The sequence below is a fragment of the Melanotaenia boesemani genome, chromosome 15, assembly GCF_017639745.1.
Source record: "Melanotaenia boesemani isolate fMelBoe1 chromosome 15, fMelBoe1.pri, whole genome shotgun sequence".
Taxonomy (NCBI): domain Eukaryota; kingdom Metazoa; phylum Chordata; class Actinopteri; order Atheriniformes; family Melanotaeniidae; genus Melanotaenia; species Melanotaenia boesemani.
In genome coordinates, this window is record NC_055696.1 from 6,631,256 (window position 1) to 6,654,079 (window position 22,824).

The 22,824-nt window shown below is 37.1% G+C and overlaps 1 protein-coding gene across 1 annotated transcript; it reads right to left on the bottom strand.

Annotated features, from left to right (window-relative positions):
• Positions 1-5,623: 5,623 nt before the first annotated feature.
• pls3 (plastin 3 (T isoform)) lies at positions 5,624-21,615 on the bottom strand. Its single transcript, XM_042008521.1, has 16 exons — positions 21,533-21,615; positions 16,749-16,853; positions 16,445-16,596; positions 12,700-12,829; positions 12,393-12,525; positions 11,395-11,476; positions 11,052-11,217; positions 10,803-10,945; positions 10,334-10,429; positions 10,052-10,247; positions 9,671-9,749; positions 9,429-9,546; positions 9,209-9,339; positions 7,031-7,154; positions 6,817-6,941; positions 5,624-6,729 (listed from the first exon to the last, which is right to left on the bottom strand). The coding sequence occupies exons 2-16, from the start codon at positions 16,807-16,809 to the stop codon at positions 6,597-6,599; spliced, it is 1,869 nt and encodes a 622-aa protein (XP_041864455.1). The 5' UTR covers positions 16,810-16,853; positions 21,533-21,615; the 3' UTR covers positions 5,624-6,596.
• Between the last annotated feature and the right edge of the window lie 1,209 nt (positions 21,616-22,824).

Genomic DNA, 22,824 nt, shown 5'->3' on the forward strand with positions numbered 1-22,824 from the left:
ATACAGTAAGGTTGTTTCCATGGCGCACATTGCAATTAGAAAACACACTAAGCAATTTAAGTGACTATTCCTCATCACTTCAATTTTTATTTTAAAAATTCCCATCAAGTTTTTATTCATAGTTTTTCTTATGCATGTGTGTGTTAGTGTGGTGGACGGTTCATCTATATCTATATTTTGTTTTCAAGAATCCACATAGTCTTATAATCTTTAAATTGGGTTTAAGTTGCACAGGATGTTTAAGGGTCATTTACTGCTTTTTTTTTTACTGCTACTGACAGTAGGTCTTTTATGGAGTGATGATTCCTCCCCAGAAAGTTGACTGAAAACAGAAAAAAAATTTAACCAACATCCAAAGCAGAGCTTTGGAAAGTCCTTTGAGAAGCCTGGAGAACTTGACCTGTAGACCACTTAAAGAAATAACAAGAAATCTTGTCTAAAAGGGTCCAGACCCTGGTGAAGAATAAAGGTAATCCAACTCAATATCCACTTTTAAGTTCATTAGAATTGTTCAAAATTTGTTTCAACATTATATACTTAATTTTCTTTTATGTTTGCATGTTGCTGCACCTATTTCTGGTTCTCCTGGCAATACATAAAAGAATGAGATGCAGTTTAAGGGTTTTGCACAGCACTTCAGTAATAAACTACATAATATAATAGTACAGAAGCGTAGAGATGTCACCCAAATAAAAAAAAGGACCTTTCTACTTTATAACATGATAGTTTATTGTAAAAACATGAAAGTATCCTGTTAAAACATGATAAGTTTAATTGTAAGAACATGAAAAGTACTGTATGCAGATTGTGCTGTTGTACACACAGGAATTTGGGATAGTTATGAGCAACACGGTGCGTCACCTGCCTACTCTCAGTGCACACGTGTCTGCGTTGCCATAGAGTGTGTATGCTGCTTTTGGTTAGTAACATCTACCAGTGATTACGCCTATGGCTGTCTTCTTAAAACTAAAATTAAAATTATATGGGATATATGCACCGCTGGGACTGGGACTAAGTTGTTAACACAAATATGTTCCTGTCTGCTTTCCCATCATTTTTATTAGGGTGGCAGCTCTATGCTTCCATATATTTGTAATAGCATTTCAATCATATATTTGCTAAAGCAACTGGATATTAGTAAATACTTATTTTAGATTCATTTTCATAAGTTTAAAACTATAATTGTCTATTTTTTTTGCCAAATTGACCATAGGTATACAACATTTAGGCAAGTTTAGCACATTTGATGTACCAGACAATTCAAAGTGCTTCACATAAAACATTAAAAGCATTACAGCAAGGTGCAGAGTAGAATTAAAAAGTATGTTAAAAACAAAATTTAAAAAGAAATAAAAAAAACTGAATAAAGACAGAAAAGCTAATATAGAATAAGATAAAATACAATAAATAAAAGTTACAATGTGAAGAATTAACAGTTGTTTTGATAAAATGCAGCAGCAAATAGAAAAGTATTTAATCTTGATTTGAAACAGCCGAGAGTTTCAGCAGACCTGCAGTTTTCTGGAAGTTTGTTCCACATGTGAGGAGCATAAAAGCTGAACGCTGCCTCTCCACGTTTAGTTCTGACTCAGGGAACAGAAAGTAGACCTGATCCTGATGACCTGAGGGATCTGGTTGGTCCATAACAAACCAGAAGATACTGAATGTATCCAGTGCTTACAAACTAAGAGCAGGATTTTGAAGCCAATTCTTTGACAAGCGTGGTCTTTATGTAGCCTTGATCAATTACACCTCTCCAATGATTCATGATAAAATTGTAAATCTATAATTAACTCCCGTTTATCAAAAACCAGCCACACTACCACCCTGCAGGACACACAGATGACGAGATGTTTAGACAACTGTTACCTGCGTGTGACTAATTGGTGGATCATTAACGAAAACACACGCCTGAAGCTCTCCAGCTCAGTGAGCCAATCAGCTGCTCTCCCTCAGGAGCTGCATCACTTAGGAAACCTGGATGCTGAGTGAGAGCAATGAGTGTATGCATGGATCATTACATCACTATAGGAGCTCGGTAAACATATTAAAAGGTGATCATTCAGTCTTAAAATGACTCAACTGCAAAGAGATAGTTGTGCAAAGTTGATTATTAAAGTTGTATATTTAGGATAAAACTGTTTCTTTCTCCTGCACTTGCAAATATTACTTCACATTCATTCATACATTATGTAACAGAGCACTAACCCCCTTTTTTATGAACAGCTAATATATCTGTAAATGTAAATGTTAGACATTTAAAAATTAGAGGACAAGCTTCATTATTACCTGTGTTTAAAAAGAAAGGAATGGAAAAATAAACCCATCTTTCTTCTTACCTTTAGTTTCCTTCAATTACTGCAATGAAATCTTTACGATGACATCACAAAGGGACACCCAGAGTTGGTCTTTCCTTTCCATTGTTGCTCCTCTTTCTTTCAATCAACACTGATTCCTAAAACACAATCACAAGTTTCATCTTGCTGCATTTTCTGTGGGCGTTGAAGAGTGTTCTCCTCAGATACGTGAGCACATGGCCCTCCTCATCCCCTGAGTGTACACTGGAGGCAGGTAGGCTGGGAGATAAGAGGGAGGGTTGTTCTTCATATGATAAAGAGCCCAGATGTCAGCTTTTTAGATAGAGGAGATTTCTGGGACAACATCTTGGCATTGACTTACCTCTGCACATCTTTACTGATGAATAGTAACAAATTGCAGAGAACATGCTGACAATTCAACCAGCGATTAGGCTTTTCTTCAGAAATCATTCTGTTTTAATAAAGCTGGCTTTTTTTTATTGCTTTAATCATCTTTTGGTCTTTGTATGTGTCATTTGGTCATATTTAATGTGGCATGTAATGTTTTCTATTTTGAATAGTCTGCCTTTTATTGACTATTGACTAGCAATCCTTATGATTTCAATCCAAAGTATCACCTGAGTTGCACTAGCTGAAGGAAATGGAGCTTTAAAGTGCAGATGATGAAGGCTAAAAGAGAAAACCTTCTCATCGTGGTGCTCCCAAGCAGAGCCTGGCAGTTATAGCTTTAATCAGAGCTTTTGACAAGCAGGGTACTTACTGAAAGTGAGGCCCAGAGGACTTCACATCTAACTCAGATTTAAGCCAGTGAACAGAAACCTGCAATCTGTCACTGCTGCGCTCTGATGTACGAAGATGTTGATCAACTGTGAAGAAATTTGTGTCTGTTAACAAGAGATCACAAACACAACATTTGTCTTCTTCACAGGTGCTTTGCAGAACAGGTGTGGGTTTTATGGTGAGAAAGAGGGAAGAACAACAGTAATAGAACTAAGATAAGAGAAAGGAGAAGTAGTAAAAGGAAAACAAGGTAAACAGTTGAATCATAAAAGTGGTACTAAAGTTGTTTCTGATGCTTCCCTCCCCCACATTATTTTAAACTTTAATGGCCCCATTTGATGCATTTTGATCTAAATGAGTATTGCATTAGAATATTTTGCTCTATTTTCCCCATAAATGCATACATAAATGACTAATTATTATTCATTACATCTGGTTTTCAGATATATCCTATGATACTGATGACTAGATTGAGATTTTTTACAGCTAGTGATGTGGAGATTAAATCTGTGTTTATGTAATTTATTGATGAGCAAATATTTGTACTGCATTCAAATAAATGTGTTTCCATTGATATTACAGTTTGACGCATTTTCACTTTTAATTGTGGGAAGTTTTTACTTTCCTGATTTTGATTTTTCTTTTTTTTTCATTTAGAGCTTAAAATCTGAATTGATGTGGATCTTCTGTACTGTATTACCATGTTTGCATGTCAGTGTCACACATGTGCTGTTGTGTTTTTATGCTTTATAAATTAAAGAGGACTAAACTAAGAAAACCATTTCTGCTACTGTGGTGAAAAAAAGATCCTTTCAAGGTAAAATAATGAGATGCTATCTTAAAATCACGATTTAATAATGAATTATTTTGCTGTACTTTCTCTTGGTATCGCTACAAATGGATATTATTAACCTGTGACATAATCACTCACCGAAACCTCATGTTTGTTCAGTTATGCAGCAATTTATATGACTGACTTACGTCTCTTTTGTTTCATCTGTTAGTGACACATCAGTTTAGAGTTTCTCTGTCTGTAATGATCCCTCCTTTTTTCTGGTACGTCCATCTCTTTTCACATTGAATTTATCCGTTTCTTTTTCTGTAGCTTTTTCTTTTAAGTCAAGAAACTTAATTTGTTACCATATTAAATCTTTCTAAACCTGTAGATTTCCATGATTTGCTTGTCCACGTCTAATGATGTCTTTAATAATGGAAGCGATATTAGTTTTTATTCACCAAACCAAACTTTCTGTCACCAGTTCACTTGGAAGGCATAGACAGAAAATTTAAGTCAGCTTAAAATTTAGCGATGCTAGATATATATGCACTGTTTTATCACTTTCACGATGTCATTTATGCAGCTTAAGTTTTATTTGCTATATTTCTATACTTTTGAACAGTCTGTAAATATTTCTGTAAATTCTTCTGAACTTATCTGTTTCTATTTTGCTAGTATCCTTACTCTTATTTTATTCCTATTTCAATCCTTTATAATTACTACTTGTTACTTAGCTATTCTTACACTTATATTACAGTCTGGTAGTGATTCAGTTTACATTTCACTGCATATTTTACACATATAATGGAGGATAAGACAAATAGACATCTTGAATCTTGAATTTTACATTGTACTAAATATATTTTGGCCATGTGTTTCTGGACTTCATAAAATGTTGTTTTCTGACATGCTTTTGCATTCTCTGTTGCCATTTTTGTTGTTTTGCACCTCTTGAATTCCCTAACTCTGAATATTTGTCAAATGATCACATATTACTTCAAAACTACTTTCAAACAATTCAGAGAAAGTATTCCAGTTCCTTTGAATGAATTTCCATGTTTGTGAATGTAGTAAAGCTGTGTGGGTAATCACTGATGCAACTTTTTCCCCCCAATCGTATCATTATGCTGATAACATGACTGAAAAGACCCTTTAAGTTTGTGCCAATGTTCTGACTACTGACCTTGATCAAAATGAGACAGTATTAAAATGATGGTGTGTGACATTCAGATATTCAAATTCCAGTAAATGTTTCAAAACGTATTCATTTGTTTCAGGTCATCTGAGATACAAACAACACATTCTAAGCAAATCAACTAGTGCTTTTAAAAACACCCAAATTAGCTCATAATAGGCAGAACTGGCCTCTAAAGAGCCATAGCAAGCATTATAAAGCAGCTCTGTGTGTTGCAAGATGTGGAGGAAACTCCTACAAGATGTGACTTTCCATTAAAAATGTATACATGTCTACATAATAGAAAGAAGATCAAGACTGTCCACAAAGCTTTCAATTATTCTGTTATTACCTACTCACAATATGACCTTAATCAGGTTGGGGTGGCCAGAAAATGATGTTTACATGGCTGCAACTTTTTAGTCTTATCCAGGTTACTACAGAAATAGTGTTTTGCATGTAAACAGCTGATGCTGTGAATAAAACACCCTTTTAGAAATAACATAATAAAAACAATGAGGTCAAATTTATCCATGGAAAATGCTTTTTCCAATACAGCAAAGACCAAACATCCTGTTTTCAAAGTCATATTTATTGTTACATATAAAGCACTTACGAGTAGACATGAACACGAGACCAAATACAATTTGGCCATTGTCAAAGAATATCATGGAGCTATCTGGAATGAAATTATTGTTTATATTTGGTAATGTTGAATATGAGAGAAGAAAGGAAAACCTCAAAGCAGAAATACAAACTCGTTTTTGAGACTAGAAGGCACAGCAGAAGCCAGCAGAGTCTAATGAGCCTGCTCCTCATCCAACATAACAGACACATAGAAAAAAAAGGCCCAATATAACACAGACCAGACATCCCTTAAAACAGCATTTACAGAACATGACATAATGATCCCAAGAAACAAACAAGTGACGAGCACAAGAACACAGACGGTACATCTTGCTGATCATCACCATAACATGGCCGCTTTATGGCTTCTGTATACAGATATGTCGACATCCACTGTGCCAGTTACTAAGACATGCTTTTACTTCAATAAGTAAGAGATGTTCAGGTTTTTTTCTTTTTTAACGTGCACTGCACTTAAACATCCATCCTCTCTGGACTTATGTTTTTATTGTTGGCCTTCTCAAGCATATATTCATAAGGATGGTATTCAGGAATGTCTGTTGCTTAGTCAAGGCGATAACTTACTTATCAGTCTCAGTAAAAAAATATGTAAACAACCTTGCAGCTGAAAATATGCATGCTCCCTTTTAAAAACAGCCTCCTTTTATTGAGTTTTCCATATTGAGAGTAAGAGGTTAATGAATCTCTAAACATTTTAGTATTGTAGCCTCACCTTCAACAGGAGGACAATACGCGATCCTTCAGAAAATACTTCTGTCAATGAAAAAAGGCAGGGTACATGCAAATGTTTGATTCTGACTCATTCAAGATGAGAGAAAAAAAATGTTCCTTCAGTTGGGGGGGCGCTTTAAAAATGCTGATGCCTTGTGGGATGGGTAAGTGTCACAATGATTCCAGCTTAGGCGCGCTTCATCCCCCGACCCATCAAACAGGCAAAGACTGTCATCACCATTTTGGGTTTGACCTCCACAAGGTCCTCTGGGAGAGCGTAGACACGAGCGCCGATCTTCCTCGCCATAGAGACGGCGTATCTAGGAAGGATGCAGAATTACTCATGTAAAACTGTTTGCATATAAACACCAAACGTAATGGGAGTTGGCTGCCTCTCTTTCTCTTACTTGGCATTCTCCAGCTTGTCAACTTCAGAGAGGCTGCCGGTTTTGATAAGCTCATAGCTGATGCTGCCAGGCTGGATGGCGTCTATCAGTTCCAAAACCGCCAAACTGCTGCTGATCTCTTTGTCCTGATTGACACACAAAGGATGTAATACACAGACCACCCATATAAACCACATCTTCTCTGTCCCATTTTAGTGTAAGCCAAAAGGTTTACCTTAAAACTTGAGATTTTGGTTGATTTTCCAGCTTCTGCCAAAGTTTTGTTTACCCATTTCACAATGATGTCATCGTTTACTTTCTCTCCATCACCCAGGTCCTCCAGTACATTCAATGTGTATCTGAAAGAATGAAGACACAGCATGTTTATTATGAACATGAACAGAAAGATCAAGTTCAAAGATCAAAAACAAGAGCGAGACAGGTTAAAAGAAAGTGACCTAATAAATATTTTAAAAAGCAGCCTTGGCAAAATTAATGAACGGAAATGTGTTATGATTTATGAGAAAACACTCAATGAAAAGTTACCAAAAATCGATCGATGGAAAGAGGGACAATGGAAAGCCTATAAATAGGCTATTTGCATTGTGCTGCAGTAATTGTTATTGCTTTTTAATCTTTGTATATTCCACTATGTTATTTGTACATTATCTTCATCTTTCTTATTGCATTGTTTTTAACTGGAAATTTTTATTGTAATAGATTGTAAAGCACTTTGGTAAACTTGTTTTTAAATGTTACATATCTGTTGGTAAACCATATTCATGTGGATGCTACTTTGACATGTACGATCTACATTGCTGCAAATAGTATCTTTCAGGAGGATAATGTGCCCAGCCTGTACGCAGCCACAATGAGCGCTGAAAGTGCTGTCTTGGCCACTGAACTCTGCAGATCTCATTTAGATCAAATGTCTGCAGCATGTTCTAGAAAAACAAGTGTAGTCTACTAAGGTCCTGCCTCATAGGATCCAAAGTATCTGATACTAATACTCTGGTGCCTGAAACTACAGGAAATTTTAAAGATCACACAAGGTCTATGTTATGACTTTGACAACATGAGGAGAATCTACACAATCTTGAAATCAGAGAACAGATTTATCTAAATGTATTCAAGACGGCAGACTGTTGGTGTATTTGACTCACTACGATCACCAACACTCAGGCTGAAAAAGAGAAACATACCAGTTCACAATCATGTTAACTAGAGTCTGCACTAAAAAGCAGAATGAACAATTCTGGGGTTTTCTGTTCACAAAGCTGGTTCATGTCTCATTGGGGTTTATCGCCATGGCAACTCATGCAGGAAACCTAACCTGTTCCACAAGATCAGGTTTCAAGATTACACTTTAAAACTTGTAAAAGCAACACCTACTATTCTCTTAGAAAAACACATTAAAAAGCTGTGTTTAGAGCCTTTTTACATATGCCTTTTCAATCTGGGACTGATGCGCCTTTGTTCCTAATCACATCATGCGCTTAAGCTGATCTGCTGCTGATGTGCCTCTGAGCCGGTACAAGAGGCAGTCACAGAGGTTGAAACAGGCCCACCTTTTGGTGTGTACTTACACAAATCAAGCTAGCATTATGGGAACTCTCCACTAAACAACGATGCTGTCGTCACTCAGCCGACTTCATGGTGCTAGTTTGATGTGCGTGAGCACACAGCGATGCAGGGCTGAGTCGCCTCTGCTTTGCATGAATTGCCGAGAAGAAATAGCAGTGAGTTAACAGGAACATTTTATGAGATATCAGCTAAAGGAAATGCCTATGTACCCTAAATCAGGAAATAATTAACCTAAAGCTTTTTCCTGATGATTGTTTTAAAGATCTGGATCTGAGCTACAAAAGATTTCCTGTAAATATTAATTAATTGTGATGATACTACAATATTTATTAGTTTGTCTAGGCAAGGATTTCTACTGGACTAAAAAGTCAGTATTCAGACTTCAGAGATGTGTTAAATTTTTTCTTTGAGCCTTTGATGCATAATATCCACTAGAGTGGACACCTATTTAAATGCTGTTTTCTAGTATATTAATGGGTGAGGATGGTATGTTTACAAATTGGCTACTTTATATATATATATATATGTATACACATACACACACATGTATCATACATTGTAATTACCAAGCTTGCCTCTGTGATTAACCAGGACAAGAAATAATACTGCTATATTTTTTAGAATATTTATATGACAACATATTTAAAAATATTCTTACAGAATAGATCAAAACTTCATTTTATGCTTAGAAATAAAGAAAAGCATCACTGTACATGTGTGTAGAAGTATTATTACATACAGTAATATTGTATTTGAAATAATGTGGCAATTTTTTTTAAATAATTCATGGATCAGAGGGTTAAATAATAATGTTGTAGTGATGTTTCACCTCCTCATCAGCTGCCACACCAGTGCCAGGGTCAGGGTAGCGTTGCCATCATTCAGGTCCTGCCCGCCAATGCCAACGAGAGAGAACTTGGCTGATTTGCCCAGTTCCACTGCATAGTTACAATTCTCCAACTGGGAAAGGGGAAAAGAAAGAAAAAAACCATCATATTAAATCCAAAATGTTTTTTCTTGTGAATGAAAAATGAAAAAAACCAATGTACCTTCTTCATGTTGGTTCCCAGTTTAGGATAAGGTGGCTTGTTGACCTTGTTGTTCCAGTCAACAGGCACTTTAATCTTCTCATACAGTTGGAGGATGACCAGGGCATCCTGTAGATCTCTAAAAGAATATTGAACATTTTGCTTGACTTCAACATTTCAACATATCCAGCAGCTCTGAAAACCTCAGAGATGCCAGTGTGATTTGAGACAAGCTGTGATCCAGTTTTGGTAGTGGTACATACCCATACAGATGATTCACATGAGGGTTCACGCCAAGAGAGTTCATCCAGTTTCTAAATGTCCTCTCTTCTCTTGTCTCACCTAATCAACAAAGGATTGTGGGATTTAGAGGAATTCAGTAATATTCGTAAATATATGATCCTTGGCTTGTAGGAGCCAAAGCTGCACGATCACATTAGAAATGATTTCTATTAAAAAAAAAAAAGAAGAAAGAAAAAGAAATTATTTCTATGCTACAATAAACCTGCAGGTATAATAGTTATGTGTGGAAATGTGTAATTATAACACACTACTCTGTTCACTTCAGCTACAACCTGAAACTAATTTTGTCCATGTTAACATTATAAATGTCATGATGTGAACGATTAAAATAAAAATTCTACCCTCCAACAGCCCCCAGTCAATGTCCTGATTCTCAGGTTTGGTCAGCGCCGGATATTTGTTAAACAGATTGGCCACAAAGGCAAGATTAAGTTTGGGATTTCCACTGATGACGTCAGCTGGGGTGACAAACTGCCGACAGCCGAGCCTGTCGGCTTGCTGCAGCATGGCTTCTGCTCTCTTCATGTCGTCCTTCTCCTGAAAAAACACACACACACACACAGATGCTCGGGTCAGAGGCGCTGTGCCATGAAGATGCTCAGCTGTGAGTGCTGAGTACTCACACTGAAACCTGACATATTGATGTCAATACGTGGCTGATCCTCCTCTGTGCCTTTTGGAGAGATTTGATTCAGAAGGTGGAAGTAGGCCCTCGAGTCCTGAGAATTAAACAAAGAAAATAAATAAATTTAGCTTCCAGTTGTTGGATTAATAATAATAACAACTCAGCAATTAATGATTTTTTAAAGCTAGCTCTACGAGAGGTTCTAACATCTGACATCTTGTAGTATTAGCACATTGCCAACTAAACAGAATCTCTAAACTAATAATTTGAAAGTGTTGTGTTAGAAACATGACCCATTCTTTCCTATTTTTGGAGCAGTTCGGGCAGATATTTGACTGATGCTGTGACATTATATAAACATGGTTGATCTGGCCGATAACATTAGTTTAAATTCTTTAAAATTCTGATTGTTTTCCAGCTTTACTGCAGTGTTTAAAACAAGAACTGGACTCTGCATCAGGACGTACCTTGATATCCGAGCTGAAGTTGTTGATCTTCTGCCAGCCAGCATTTTCCAGGTGAAAGTTTGCCCAGCGTAGCAGCAGTTCTTCTGGTGACAGCTTCATCAGGTCTTCCAGGGTTTCCCCGTCTCTCAGCAATGCTGCCAGCGCTGTTTAGGGGTGTTCATGGTCAGTTAAGCTACTTGACAAGAAACCAGCGAGATCTAGTGATAGGACTCAATTACATGTTCATGTAATAGCAACTAAACTCAATACCTTCATTTCTGCTGAGTTCGATATCAGCAAAAAGACCGATCTTGATTATCTGCCAAAGCAGCCCGAGCACCAGATGGGGTTTCCCTTCTTTCAGGTCTAAAGCGCCAATGTTCACCACATGGCAACCGATGGCTGATGCAGAGTTCAGAGCCAGGTTCAGATTCTCCTGTAAAATCAATTACAAATAATTTGGCCTCTTTGGAGCTCCATATATTGGTCTAAAACCGGTATGATAATGCTCCCAGTTGCCATGTGGCCTGCTCGGAACATATCATCAAATACCTCTCCAGAAAAAAATAGATAATATGAACATGGCATTTCCAAAAAACTAATTTAGACAAACCTGTATTGTAAATGGCGTCAGCTTCTTCTTATTAATGGTCCGCTCATCAATGGTGTCTGGCACTGAGAGGTTGATCATTTTGCTGTATAAAAACAAAACATTAACCTTAATTTGAAGTAGTATGTATGTTATAAAATATCTGTTGCTGTCAAATGATCAGGGCTTGTTAACAAGGGGGAAAAAAATACTGCTATTTTTATTAATTTTTTCTTTAACAAAAAAATATGGATTATGTAAAATAACTAAACCGTTTTAGATTATTTTAAGAAGTCTTCATCACACTGGCTTGAAATAAAACCGTATAGAAAATCATTAAGAGGTTTGAAAATAATTTAAATTTCATTTAACATTTTGTTTGTATTAAAGAAAAAAAAGGAGGGTTGGGTTGGTGCTTAACAACACTGAATGTAATCTAAGTTTTCATATATAATCAAAGATATACCAGATATATTAGCACCTACTGTCAGCTGAAGTTATTTCTGCAGTCAACAAGATGAATATAAAAGCATATTTATGTGTGTCCCTAATTACAAAATTAATTAGGGCCCACACCTAATTTTCGTAGCCTCTTCTTTGGCTCATTTCCCACATCTCCATCAAAATTTCACAAACTTTGGCTAGCTAGACTTATTATCGTGCTAATGAACAGACTAGCAAAATACACAGATCACATGTTAGGTTGCACCCGTTTGGTATATATTAAACTATTCACAAAATCAAGGCATTTTAAGAGTTTAACAGTTTGCTTGCAAAATCAAGCACAAATAATTTGGCCTCTTTGGAGCTCCATATGTTGGTCTAAACTGGTATGATAATGCTCCCAGTTGCCATGTGGCTCAATATAAATAACATTCATAACAGTGTTTGCAACTTGGTTATAAGACTTAAAAGTCCTCTCTTTTAGATTATAATGACAATTCAAGAAAAATCTAAAGAAGTGCAGTGGGATACTAGTAGTCATCATTTTAGTTCAGATGTTGAGGGAGTAAAACTCTCACCAGAGCACTATCCCATCTCCCACAGATGTGAAGAGAGAGTCTGTGTTGGGATCCATGGGCAGGACATGTTGGCAATCTGGGTCTTTTTCCAAAGCAGTGTTGATCCAGTTCACAAAAGCGTATCGCTCTTCCTCTGTACAGATACACAGTCATTGGTTAAAAGCAAAACAGCCATTTAATGACACAACATCACTCATTATGACTCATTTCAGTAGATCACATTGTCCACCCTGGGTTTCTTCATCTGTTGCTGAACTGCAGGGTACAAAGTCAACAGCTTACAACAAACATTGGCAGTGTCATGTACCAGAGTACGAGTGTTGTGTGCCTTCGCTTGACAGCTCGGACGTCCCTCCAATGGCCAGGATGCCTTCTTTTCTGTTGATGGCCTTACGGAAAGTTTTTGCTATTTGACTGCCCTTCAGCTCCTTGACAATCTGAAACAATACCAAAGAATATTCAAAGACCCATAACCACCTGGCCTAAAAAAAAAAATCAAACAAAAAAACCCCATAAAATCATTATGAAATATTTTTATCTGCTACGTGAAGAGTAGGATTTGATATGTGATTTTGTTGTAGGTAAATAATCACAATACCTCTAATCAGAACATCTACAAAGAATGTTGTTGAACGGACTGACATATTTTATCTACATGACTTCTATCTGATGCAATGTTAATAAAACAACTCTGCAACTTTTACCATTACAAACTGCAAAATGTTGCATTTTTAGTCTGTACATGCTGTACTACACTTAGACAGCCTTTTATTGACAAGTCTCATTCATTAAACTTGTCACTACATAATATAAGTCACTTTGTGGGGGTAAACAATTTACTGCCCTAAAGATTCCCAACATGTAGCTGCTTGGATATTACTTTAAACTCAGAACCCCATTTCTGACAACATATACAACAAATTAACCAAATTCACAGCTGATATCAGAGTAGGACACAATAACAACTGGCCATCAATCAAAAGTGATGAAGTTAAATGTCACTGTTGTAGATAAAAATATAAATAATCTAAAAAAAATGCACCAACAGATTGAACTGGCTGTAGTTGAATATCCTTCAAGTCTGTTACATAAACAGCAATAATGGCTTCCATATCCTACTCATGACAACTTGGGCTAGAATTTTTATACTATTAAAGGCTTTCCTTAAAAATAATTTAAAATGTTCTCATTTGCTGCGAGGGATAAAAGGAAGCTTCCCTATAAACAATCTGTCTCCTACATCAACAGTGTCTTTGTCAAGTTTTTCTCCTTCAAAATAAGAGTTCAGTGCCAGAATAACTTTGGTGCAATGTGTTGCTCTTTCCTACTTCCTGGTTCCTTATCCAATCATATGCAACTCCCCACGGTTGCCTAACAACAACAAGGCAGCGTTTGGTATTTTATGTCTGCAAAAGAGCATCAGCGTGCAGGTATGGAAGCTAGTAAAAGAAGCGGACCAGAAATAGTTTCAGAAAAACCCCAAAAGCCTCGGCATCCTGCTAAAAAAGGAAACGACCAAAATCGGAATAAAATGAGGATCAATATTGGAAAATCTTTTGCAAGGTAGAGAAGTCAGAGCTGGCAAAGTTTCTCCTAGACAGGTAAGCACAGGAATTTTGCTTAAATTAACTGAAACGTTTATCTTGATTTACAAAGATTTTAGTCTAATTTATTTCTCGGCACTCATTAAATTAATTTGTGTGACTGTATGGATGTATTAGTGGAGTAAATTGGTGGCCTGTTAGTTTACAACAACAAATGTAATAATGTTTGGGCCAAGTGAATTCTGTGTTTGTCCTTATAAACTTATTAAATTACTATCAAATTAATTTATTAAGTGAGACTTTTGATTAATGTAGCTTTTGTTTACACTCTATTTTATGCTAACGTAAATTAGCGCATGAAATTAGCAGCTAGCATTGCAAAGCATAGCAATTTACTGTGTGTGTGAATCATTTCCGCTCCTCATCATGATGTTTTCTGGCGCTATGTTCTCCATCCTTCATAGACTGTATAAAAGAACCGTCCTCTCACAAAACGTCAACCTACACAAAACTCTCCGGGGGGGCACTCTCCATGTTTTTCTCTTTCGACTGCAGTTCTGATTTGACACACTAGGTGTCAATGCTACTTATTTTGCCTTTAAGCAGTTTAAACTACATTGAGACTTGACATCATGAATCATGATTTATACTTGACTGACACATAAATCAGACACGCACAGTGTGCTCAGATTTTTGCTCAGATCCATCTCTTACGCATCACTTTTGGCTTCTAAAGAACCAAACTACAGCTGCGTCCATCTATTAATTTAATATACACACTTGATGCGATTGGACAAACCTACAACCAATCAGATCATGAAACATGTGATTCAGAGCAAACACATAAAAATGCAGTAATACAGTTTAAAACTAGCCCCATTTCAGGTAACTGGTCATGACTGAGGAACCCAGCCTTTCAGGAATTTGTTTAAATAGAAGAAGCGGTCAATTAATTCTGCCAGAGCAAAGTAACAGCTATAAGAACCGACTGGTCGTTTAGTTACATCTATGGCAGCATCAACAAAAACGACAGTAATACTTAAAATAAACCTATACACATAAAAGTCATATTGAGTTATACTTGATTATTTGGGTAAATCAAACAAGTAAAAAAAAAATTTTAATAAAAATCACATCAAGATCATTATAACTATTATTAACGAGTTTTGCTACAAGGAATGATTCTTGGTGCTTATACTTCATTTCTTTTTAAAAACTTTCACTTAAAAGAAGTAATAATAATCAGCTGATTAAATCAAAAGATATCACGCTTTCAGTTAGATTTGTACTTTTTTACAAAAACCTGAATCGTCTTTTATCCTTGTTGACTTATTGGACTCCCTGTAGCTACGTGGTAGCCGAGGTCACTCTGCAGACACATCAACTTTGCTGGAATTTCTCTTCACTGGCATGAAAACATGAAAAAAAAACCTGCCAGGTCAAAGTCTGAGAAGACACGATTATAAACCAAGCAAGGTAAGCAGGTTGATGGGCTAATGATAGCAACCGAACCGCAGTGAGACTGAGCATCCACTACAGATGTAATGTGATTATTACAGTCTGAGAGCCAGTGTGTCATTAAGCTTAACAGTCAGTTATTACAGCTGTTATCCTCCAGACTAACGTCACATCCCAACATTATATCAGTCTAAACAAAACGTAATGGGACCATATGGATGTCTAACTGACTGTGCTGCATGTTTCTTATCAGTAATGCACAAAATAATATGAATTGTATGGCAATATGTCTGATACTTCCTGCAGCTGAGGTTATCAGTGCCCTCAGCCTCAGAGGCGTTGGTGTGACCACAATGAGCTATTCAGGCAATGTACAGCATTATTCTTTACCACAAATACTTCCAAATGCCACCTGGTTTATCTTATGTAATTCAAGTGACAGATGTAACAACAATCAACCGAACAATCGTGACCTGTTTCGTGTATTTCAAAAGTATGAATGGGCTGCAGGGAGGATATTCCCGAACATTTAACAGAGGATGAAAATGTGAAGTGTTGTTGTACACATGCCAGGTGGTGTACAGCCTCTTTTTGTTCAGCACATTAACTGAGTTTTTTTGTGCAGTATTGAAGGGAAAAACACATTTTAAACAGGCAACCTTCATACCATAAGAACCAAACTGAGGCCCGTATTGGTTAGGCCTTCTTATTTTGAGATTTTGACTCATAAGGCCGGCCTGTACCAAAAGCCACCATGTGAATAAGTTCTCCTTCATCACTCCTGACAAGAAATACAGGAACTCCCATCACTTTGCTGACCTCACTTCCACATTCCAGTGCATGTTGGCGAGTTTTTGTGTGCATATTTGGTTTGTCAAGCCCTTTTAACTCTGTCATCTAGCTGCTGAAGGTTGTTTTGCATAGAGGTTCCACTGAGATGGCAGAAATGCTTTCAGGCAGTGCCGGGCACAAAGCCTAGCTCAAAATAAGAAAAGCTGTGAAGAGAAGGTAGAAACTTGTCAGGCATCAACTGGGCTTTGCTTAACATACCGACAAAAACTCATCAAAGCTGATCTGATTGTCCTTGTTGCGATCAAGTTTCTGGAGGATCTCTCGGACCATGTATCCGGGGAGGGCGTGGCCAGCCTCTTTAAGGAGCTCACCAAGTTCGTAATCCGAAATGAATCCGTTGCCGTCCAGATCTGCAGAAACAAAAGCAGAGGGAGATTTCTTTACAAAGTCCCGATTCGTAAAATAAAGAAGTAGTTAAAAACAAAGTTTTTACAAGCTGCAAATATGGCTGATATTGATGAAATTATCTTATCAGTAACATACTAATATGTCTTTTACTCACCAATTTTCCCAAAAATTTCTCTCATCTCCTCCTCCTCCTCTTTTGTTATTTTTCCTGTCATTTTTCTATGATTGACCTGATGTGGTCAGTCAGAGAAAGTTGTGACTGTGGAGAGAGCAGAGTGATGAGCCGAGTCTTCAAACAGAATAAAAAAAACAAGATTACACAAACTGCATCTTCATCAGCTTCTAAAACATCACCTCAGGTCCTGCTGCAGCCTCCTCTGTCCTAAACAAGCAGAAGTGCAAAGCCACAACTCGAATCTATACACAGAACTGAGCTTTCCTCTCCAGGTGGGACTAAACTCTCTCCGATCCTCTTAAGTTTTAAAAAGTGCCATATTATCTAAACGCTCCACCCAACTGTTCGGTTTATCCCTTTTCCTTTTCCAAGCATGTTTCTTTCCCTTAAAGTAATTTCCTGTTAGCTCCATTGTAAAGCAACAGGCCCATTCTGTTGTAAAGCGTCCGGAGGTGCTTAGAACAAAACAGTCTGGGAATGATTTTATATTTGCTTACTAACAATTTTAGGTGGATCTAATCATTTTACATTTCTTCCGGTTTCATTTGAGAGTCTAAATAAATTCAGTTTTTTTCCTATAATACATGGAAATAACTTTTTTTTTAAAACCAACATATCATCAACTTGTGACTTTCATGAGTAAAGTATCCGTAACCACAGAAGAGATTTGCTCAAACATGCAAATTCTTAGGCCAACAAAACTGGGCATTTTGCTAGACAAAAACCTCTGTGTTCTTAAACTCCTCTGAGGCAAAGCAAGCGTCTGGAAATCACTGAAAATAAGGAATTCTCCTTCCCGTTCTGTAGTGTTGGAGGAATGCATGAGGCCTGGGCAGATCGGGCTTCACTTACAGAGAGGTTAGCAGGGTGTGCTTCCTCGCTCTGCAAGGATAAACTGGTATGATGGCATTCCTCTCCCACATAAGGGCTCAGAAACAAAGTGAGATTTATGAGGATTTTTCCAGAATGAAAAGTCTTACTTACCCAATTTAAAGTACAGATTTTTTATTAGAAAATTCTGCACCAATGTCTGGATCTAATAATAATAATATTAAAATATTTGGGAACAGTCAAACTTCAACTTAGTCATATGGCTAATAACCATATTTGACATTAGAGACAATATTCCCAAACTTTTTCTCTTAGTTGCAAAGGTCAAATCACAAGCATCTAAGAAGACAATGAACAAAGTCCAGTAGCCGAGTACCCTCAGTAATGAATGAAACAGTTAGTAGTAGCTGAATAAGATGATTCAACAGTACACGTGGTGTTTGAGTCGTGACTCATTTCCTTTAAAGCTATTCTTACAGACAAAGCAATGGGATGAACTGAAAAAATACATTTCCCTGAATAACCAAATCAGTCTCCCATCAAAGTTCAAACTCATTTTATGTAACACAACAAGAGATTAGCAACTTTATCAGCAAAAAAACATGAACAGAGATAACTTCCAATGCCTCACCATGAATCAGAGGGAACACAGTGTTTTTCCTTTACATAGCGACACTAAATCGGACCAGACCAAACTCCTGACTAAACGATTCGGAAAATGATGATTCCAGCGCTGCTATTTTTAACTTTTCTCCTAAAGGATGTGAAATGTGGCTGCTGAAGTCGGCCCAGCTACAATAAGGGCCGACAAACATTACCTCACTTGCCAGCCCTAGTCACACCCTGAACGAAGGCAGTGTGGAAACAGAAGAGGGGTTAAGTACATGGAGCAAAGGCACAGATGGCAGCAGACAAATGTGAGCCGTGTCGGTGGTGGAACAGAAGAATAGGGGGATTGTAATCAACCCTCACACACCACAGCAATAAATCCCGGGTTACGCTGGAGAAAAAGTTAGGAGTGTCAAGCTCTACACAGTTGCTGTCTCTGACAGCTGCACGTTGTGTTCAGTTGGAGGAATAAAAAAACTCATCTGACTAAGCGCAACGTCATCCTCCTAAATGGATTACCTAAAAGCATGTCAATACCTCTGTTAGGCTTCAAGTGCATTATTAAAACATCGATGCTTGGGTACAAAACAAGTTCACTAGAGCAGGATGACACTGTGCCAATTTACAGACACAAAAATATCGAGAATAGGATGCCCAAATTGTAAGATTATGAGTTAGGAAAAGACGATATATCCACTTGTTTTCAGTCATTCAGATCACATGTTTCTAGCAACTGCTTTCTCTTCTCTTGAAGATAATTTGTGTTACATTTCAGAAGTTCCCCAGCTTACTTTACAACTCTATCATCCATAAACATGGCTGTGACTCCAAGCAGCAGCTTTAATTGTTGAGTTAAAAACAGCACATCAATGCCGTTTACAATCGCCTTTGATGGATTCAATGGAGCCAATTAAAAGCAGAGGGCTGGTCCCAGATGGCTGAGTTAAATGTGAAGGGCCGACGCACCCCACCCCGCCTGTGTTTCATCCAGTTACATGGGAAATGTGAGGCACACAAATAGAGTGGGCACCCTTCCCATGTGTGGTCAAGTTCATATGTACACACCCAACACAGTCTGCAAGAACACGGACATTTTACTGGGTCGCAATCGGCTGCAGATTTTAAGTAAAATGAGTCACTAGCGCCAAACGGTCTGCAACACAAGCCGTTTATTTCCTTTTTGGGCAGTCAAGATAAGCACAGGCACACTGACAGGTAAGGAGGAGGTGACGAAAACAAATACTGTGTACAGTTTACACAACTGTGACAGCATATGCAGCTGCAAGCACAACAACCAAGGCTAGGTTTAGGAGTATTATACAACATACAAAGCAAACATATATGGTGAATTATCATGGAAATATTCCAATGACACTGTTTCTTGTTAGGTTTCCTAACTGTCAAGCTAATCATTTTACTTTCTTACTTGAATATATATGTTTTGAAATGAAAGTACGAGGCAGATGATAACGCCCTGTGCCAGTAAACGTGTCAACACATAAATCCATACTAACCACCACTTAAGAATGTCAGACAGGTTACAGACGTGTTGGTGAATCAGTTGGGTTGGCTTGTTTCTGCCCCTGGCAAGAGGCCACTCCCTCAAATGTTTGCCATTACTCAACAAAAGCTTTGTAAAACATTATCCCCTAAATACAGCATAATCAGACAGCACAACAAAGTGTAGGGCAACGCACAAAAGAGATTCTTGTGGCCACATGCAAGCGCCAGGACACTTCATGTATTTGCTGTTAAATATGTGAGACCTGACCCTGAAAATATTAGTAACTTATTGAATCTTTGGTTTGCCACTGTGTTCAAATTCAATGCCAGAAATTTGGAAGGCATAAAATGGTGCAGAAAAAAATTAGCATTTCAAGAGTAACTATCATTATGTGCAGCTTCAAAAGCAGAAAATTAGGAGGGTGTATAGCTTTAGTTAAAAAAAAATGTTTTTATACTTAATAATAAACACTGCTGATATGTATAAAATATCTTTATCCTAAAAAATGAGCAAAAACTTGGTTAAGTTGATCTGTTTCACTGTGTTTCCTAACAGGTAAAGTCACCTGTTTTAAATCATGACATGCACAAAGTGGGACAACCTGTTCATTCACAGCAGGTTGGAGTGAGGGTGGAAACAAACCATCTTCCTTCCTGATTGTCTGGTTTGTCTTTACAGTGATAACATCAGAGACATAACGTCTGTTTGAAATGCCTACAGTGGGTGCTCAGGTCATTCCACTGCAAGAGTATGGGAAACTTACATCTTACATCAGCTATTGTGAAGCATAGCATACATACCACACATGCCCATTCATGGACAATTAGACCACACAGGCCATTTTAATGACAAACAGTTAAAATAACTTGCAGCTTTTTTCATTTCCCCAAAGTAAATGGATAAAAATAAACACTTTCTGACACAATACATTAAGTATGTTATAGCATATATAATCATCCATAGAATCCATTCAAAAGTCCTGCTGACTAAAAGATGTGAAATCTACCTCTTTAACTGTATTTATAACAGAGTACTTGTCTCAAGTCATGATATAATTTAAAGTTATGTTGATTTTTTTTAATGGTTTCAAAAAGCCTTGCTGTTCAACCTTGCTCCAGACGCAAGTATGCTTTAGTCCCAGAACGACTCCAGGAAAAATCTGGTTTATCACTCAATGCAGTAAACAAGTTTACACCGACCATTTCTGAGTACTATTCACCAGCATACAGCAGACCACATCAGAACAAGATTTTTTTAGTAAGCATATTTTTTTATACTGGAAAGCTGAAATAAGAAATAATAATAATAATAATAATAATAATAAAAACTAAAGGTAAAGGCTCCACCTAAACGGTTTCCTCTGGTGAGACTGCCTGGGCTGCTTTGTTATATTCTGCCCAATCAACCACAACTATGAACACATGTTTCCTAAGTCATAAATAATGCCTTTTGAATGTTTTTGAAAACAAATCATTCTTGCTTACTACTTGTTCCTTATTTTATTTTATTGTTTATAGAATTTTGTCCTATAAAAGTTATCTGGTTACGAATAAATAAACCAAAGGGTGCATTCTAGAATTTTTTTTTAGTATTTGATGTATGCTAAAGCTACCCGGCTAGCGAAAGACATGCAAGTTTTACAGACAGGAAACTATCCATCCCTGTTTACTCTTGAGAATCCACCCCTCTCAAAATAGGATGTCGGCTATAACAGAGAGTAAAGATTAGGACAAGATGTTTGTTTTAGTTAGCGCAGCAGAGACAAACTCAAGCTGTAAAATGTTTTTGGCCAAGAAGTTGCCAGGAAATTGGTACTTACTGTCGGTGCGCCTGAAATTCCAGACTGCGTCCAGTTTGGAGTCCTGCCTCCTCCACGTAGAGACAAAAGTAGACGGCAGGAATGTTGGCCCCGCCCTGTGGGTGACGTCATCACCAGGCGTGGACGCTATGGAGTGTTATTAATGCCAAGCACTAAAATGCCTTTTTTTTTTTTTTTTTTAAATGTTGTTAATTCCTGCCGTTTTATTTGCATCACTTAACTTGTTGTATACTGTTTCACGTTGTGTTTGTATGCAAAAAATATGGAGGAGAAGTATCTGATAAAAGGCATATCATGAACAAAATCAGTGATTTGTTTTGTGGGGTTTTCTGCTTTGAGTATGTAAAACACCATCTCTGCCTGAATAACTCTAAGTTAGACAATTTGTATGTTTTCTTACAATAGAGATGCCACCCAAGGGGGAAAAAGAATTGGACCATATCACATTAAAACGTGATAGTTTTATTGTAAAAAACATGGAGCATATCATTACAACACGATTATTATTATCATTCTTTTTTTTTTGTTTTAAAAAAAAATGTGAAACGTATTACATTATAACTTATTAAGAACACACCTACATTATCAAGCACTTTAATGAGCAGTTTCTTATTACAACATTATGATCTATCAGCAACAGAACAGAATTAAGTTAAAAAATACCACCTTACAGATTGTGGCTGACCAGAATGAACATGAACAATGTGGATTTTGCTATTTGATGGGATGAGATTGTGGGGAAAATCCTTGTTAACTTTTGCATGTGACATGTAAGTCCTGCTCTGGCATGTATAAAAACTCTAAAAACTAGTTTAAAGATTTTTGTCAAGAAGAATCCTCTCATATGTTAACATTGTACAGGACATATTTAGAATATGGATATAGCTCTTCTCCCTTATTCACCGAATGGGATTTTTACTAGTTTTTGTAATACAAATCTGGCCTCACCCACACATCCACCAACCAGCAGCCTACACCTGGCATGAAAAGTGAGAAAATGTGTTTTTGATAAATAATTTCTTCATTGTAACAATGCTTCTTGGCAATAAGTCTTTTAACACTGAAAAGTCTGTTTGTTTCCCATATAAATGATGCCACATTTGTAATGAAAATGCAATTGTGGGATGAGCAACAGAGTTGAGTATGTGGGTTGTGCACATGAACAAAACATTTTTATTGTGTGCCAACAGTTTGGCACACAATAAAAATGTATGAGGTGGGGGAATAGTTTTTGATTAGTAAATTTAAAAAAATCAAACAGACGTTTTCAAAAGCCTAAGGCCAATGACAAT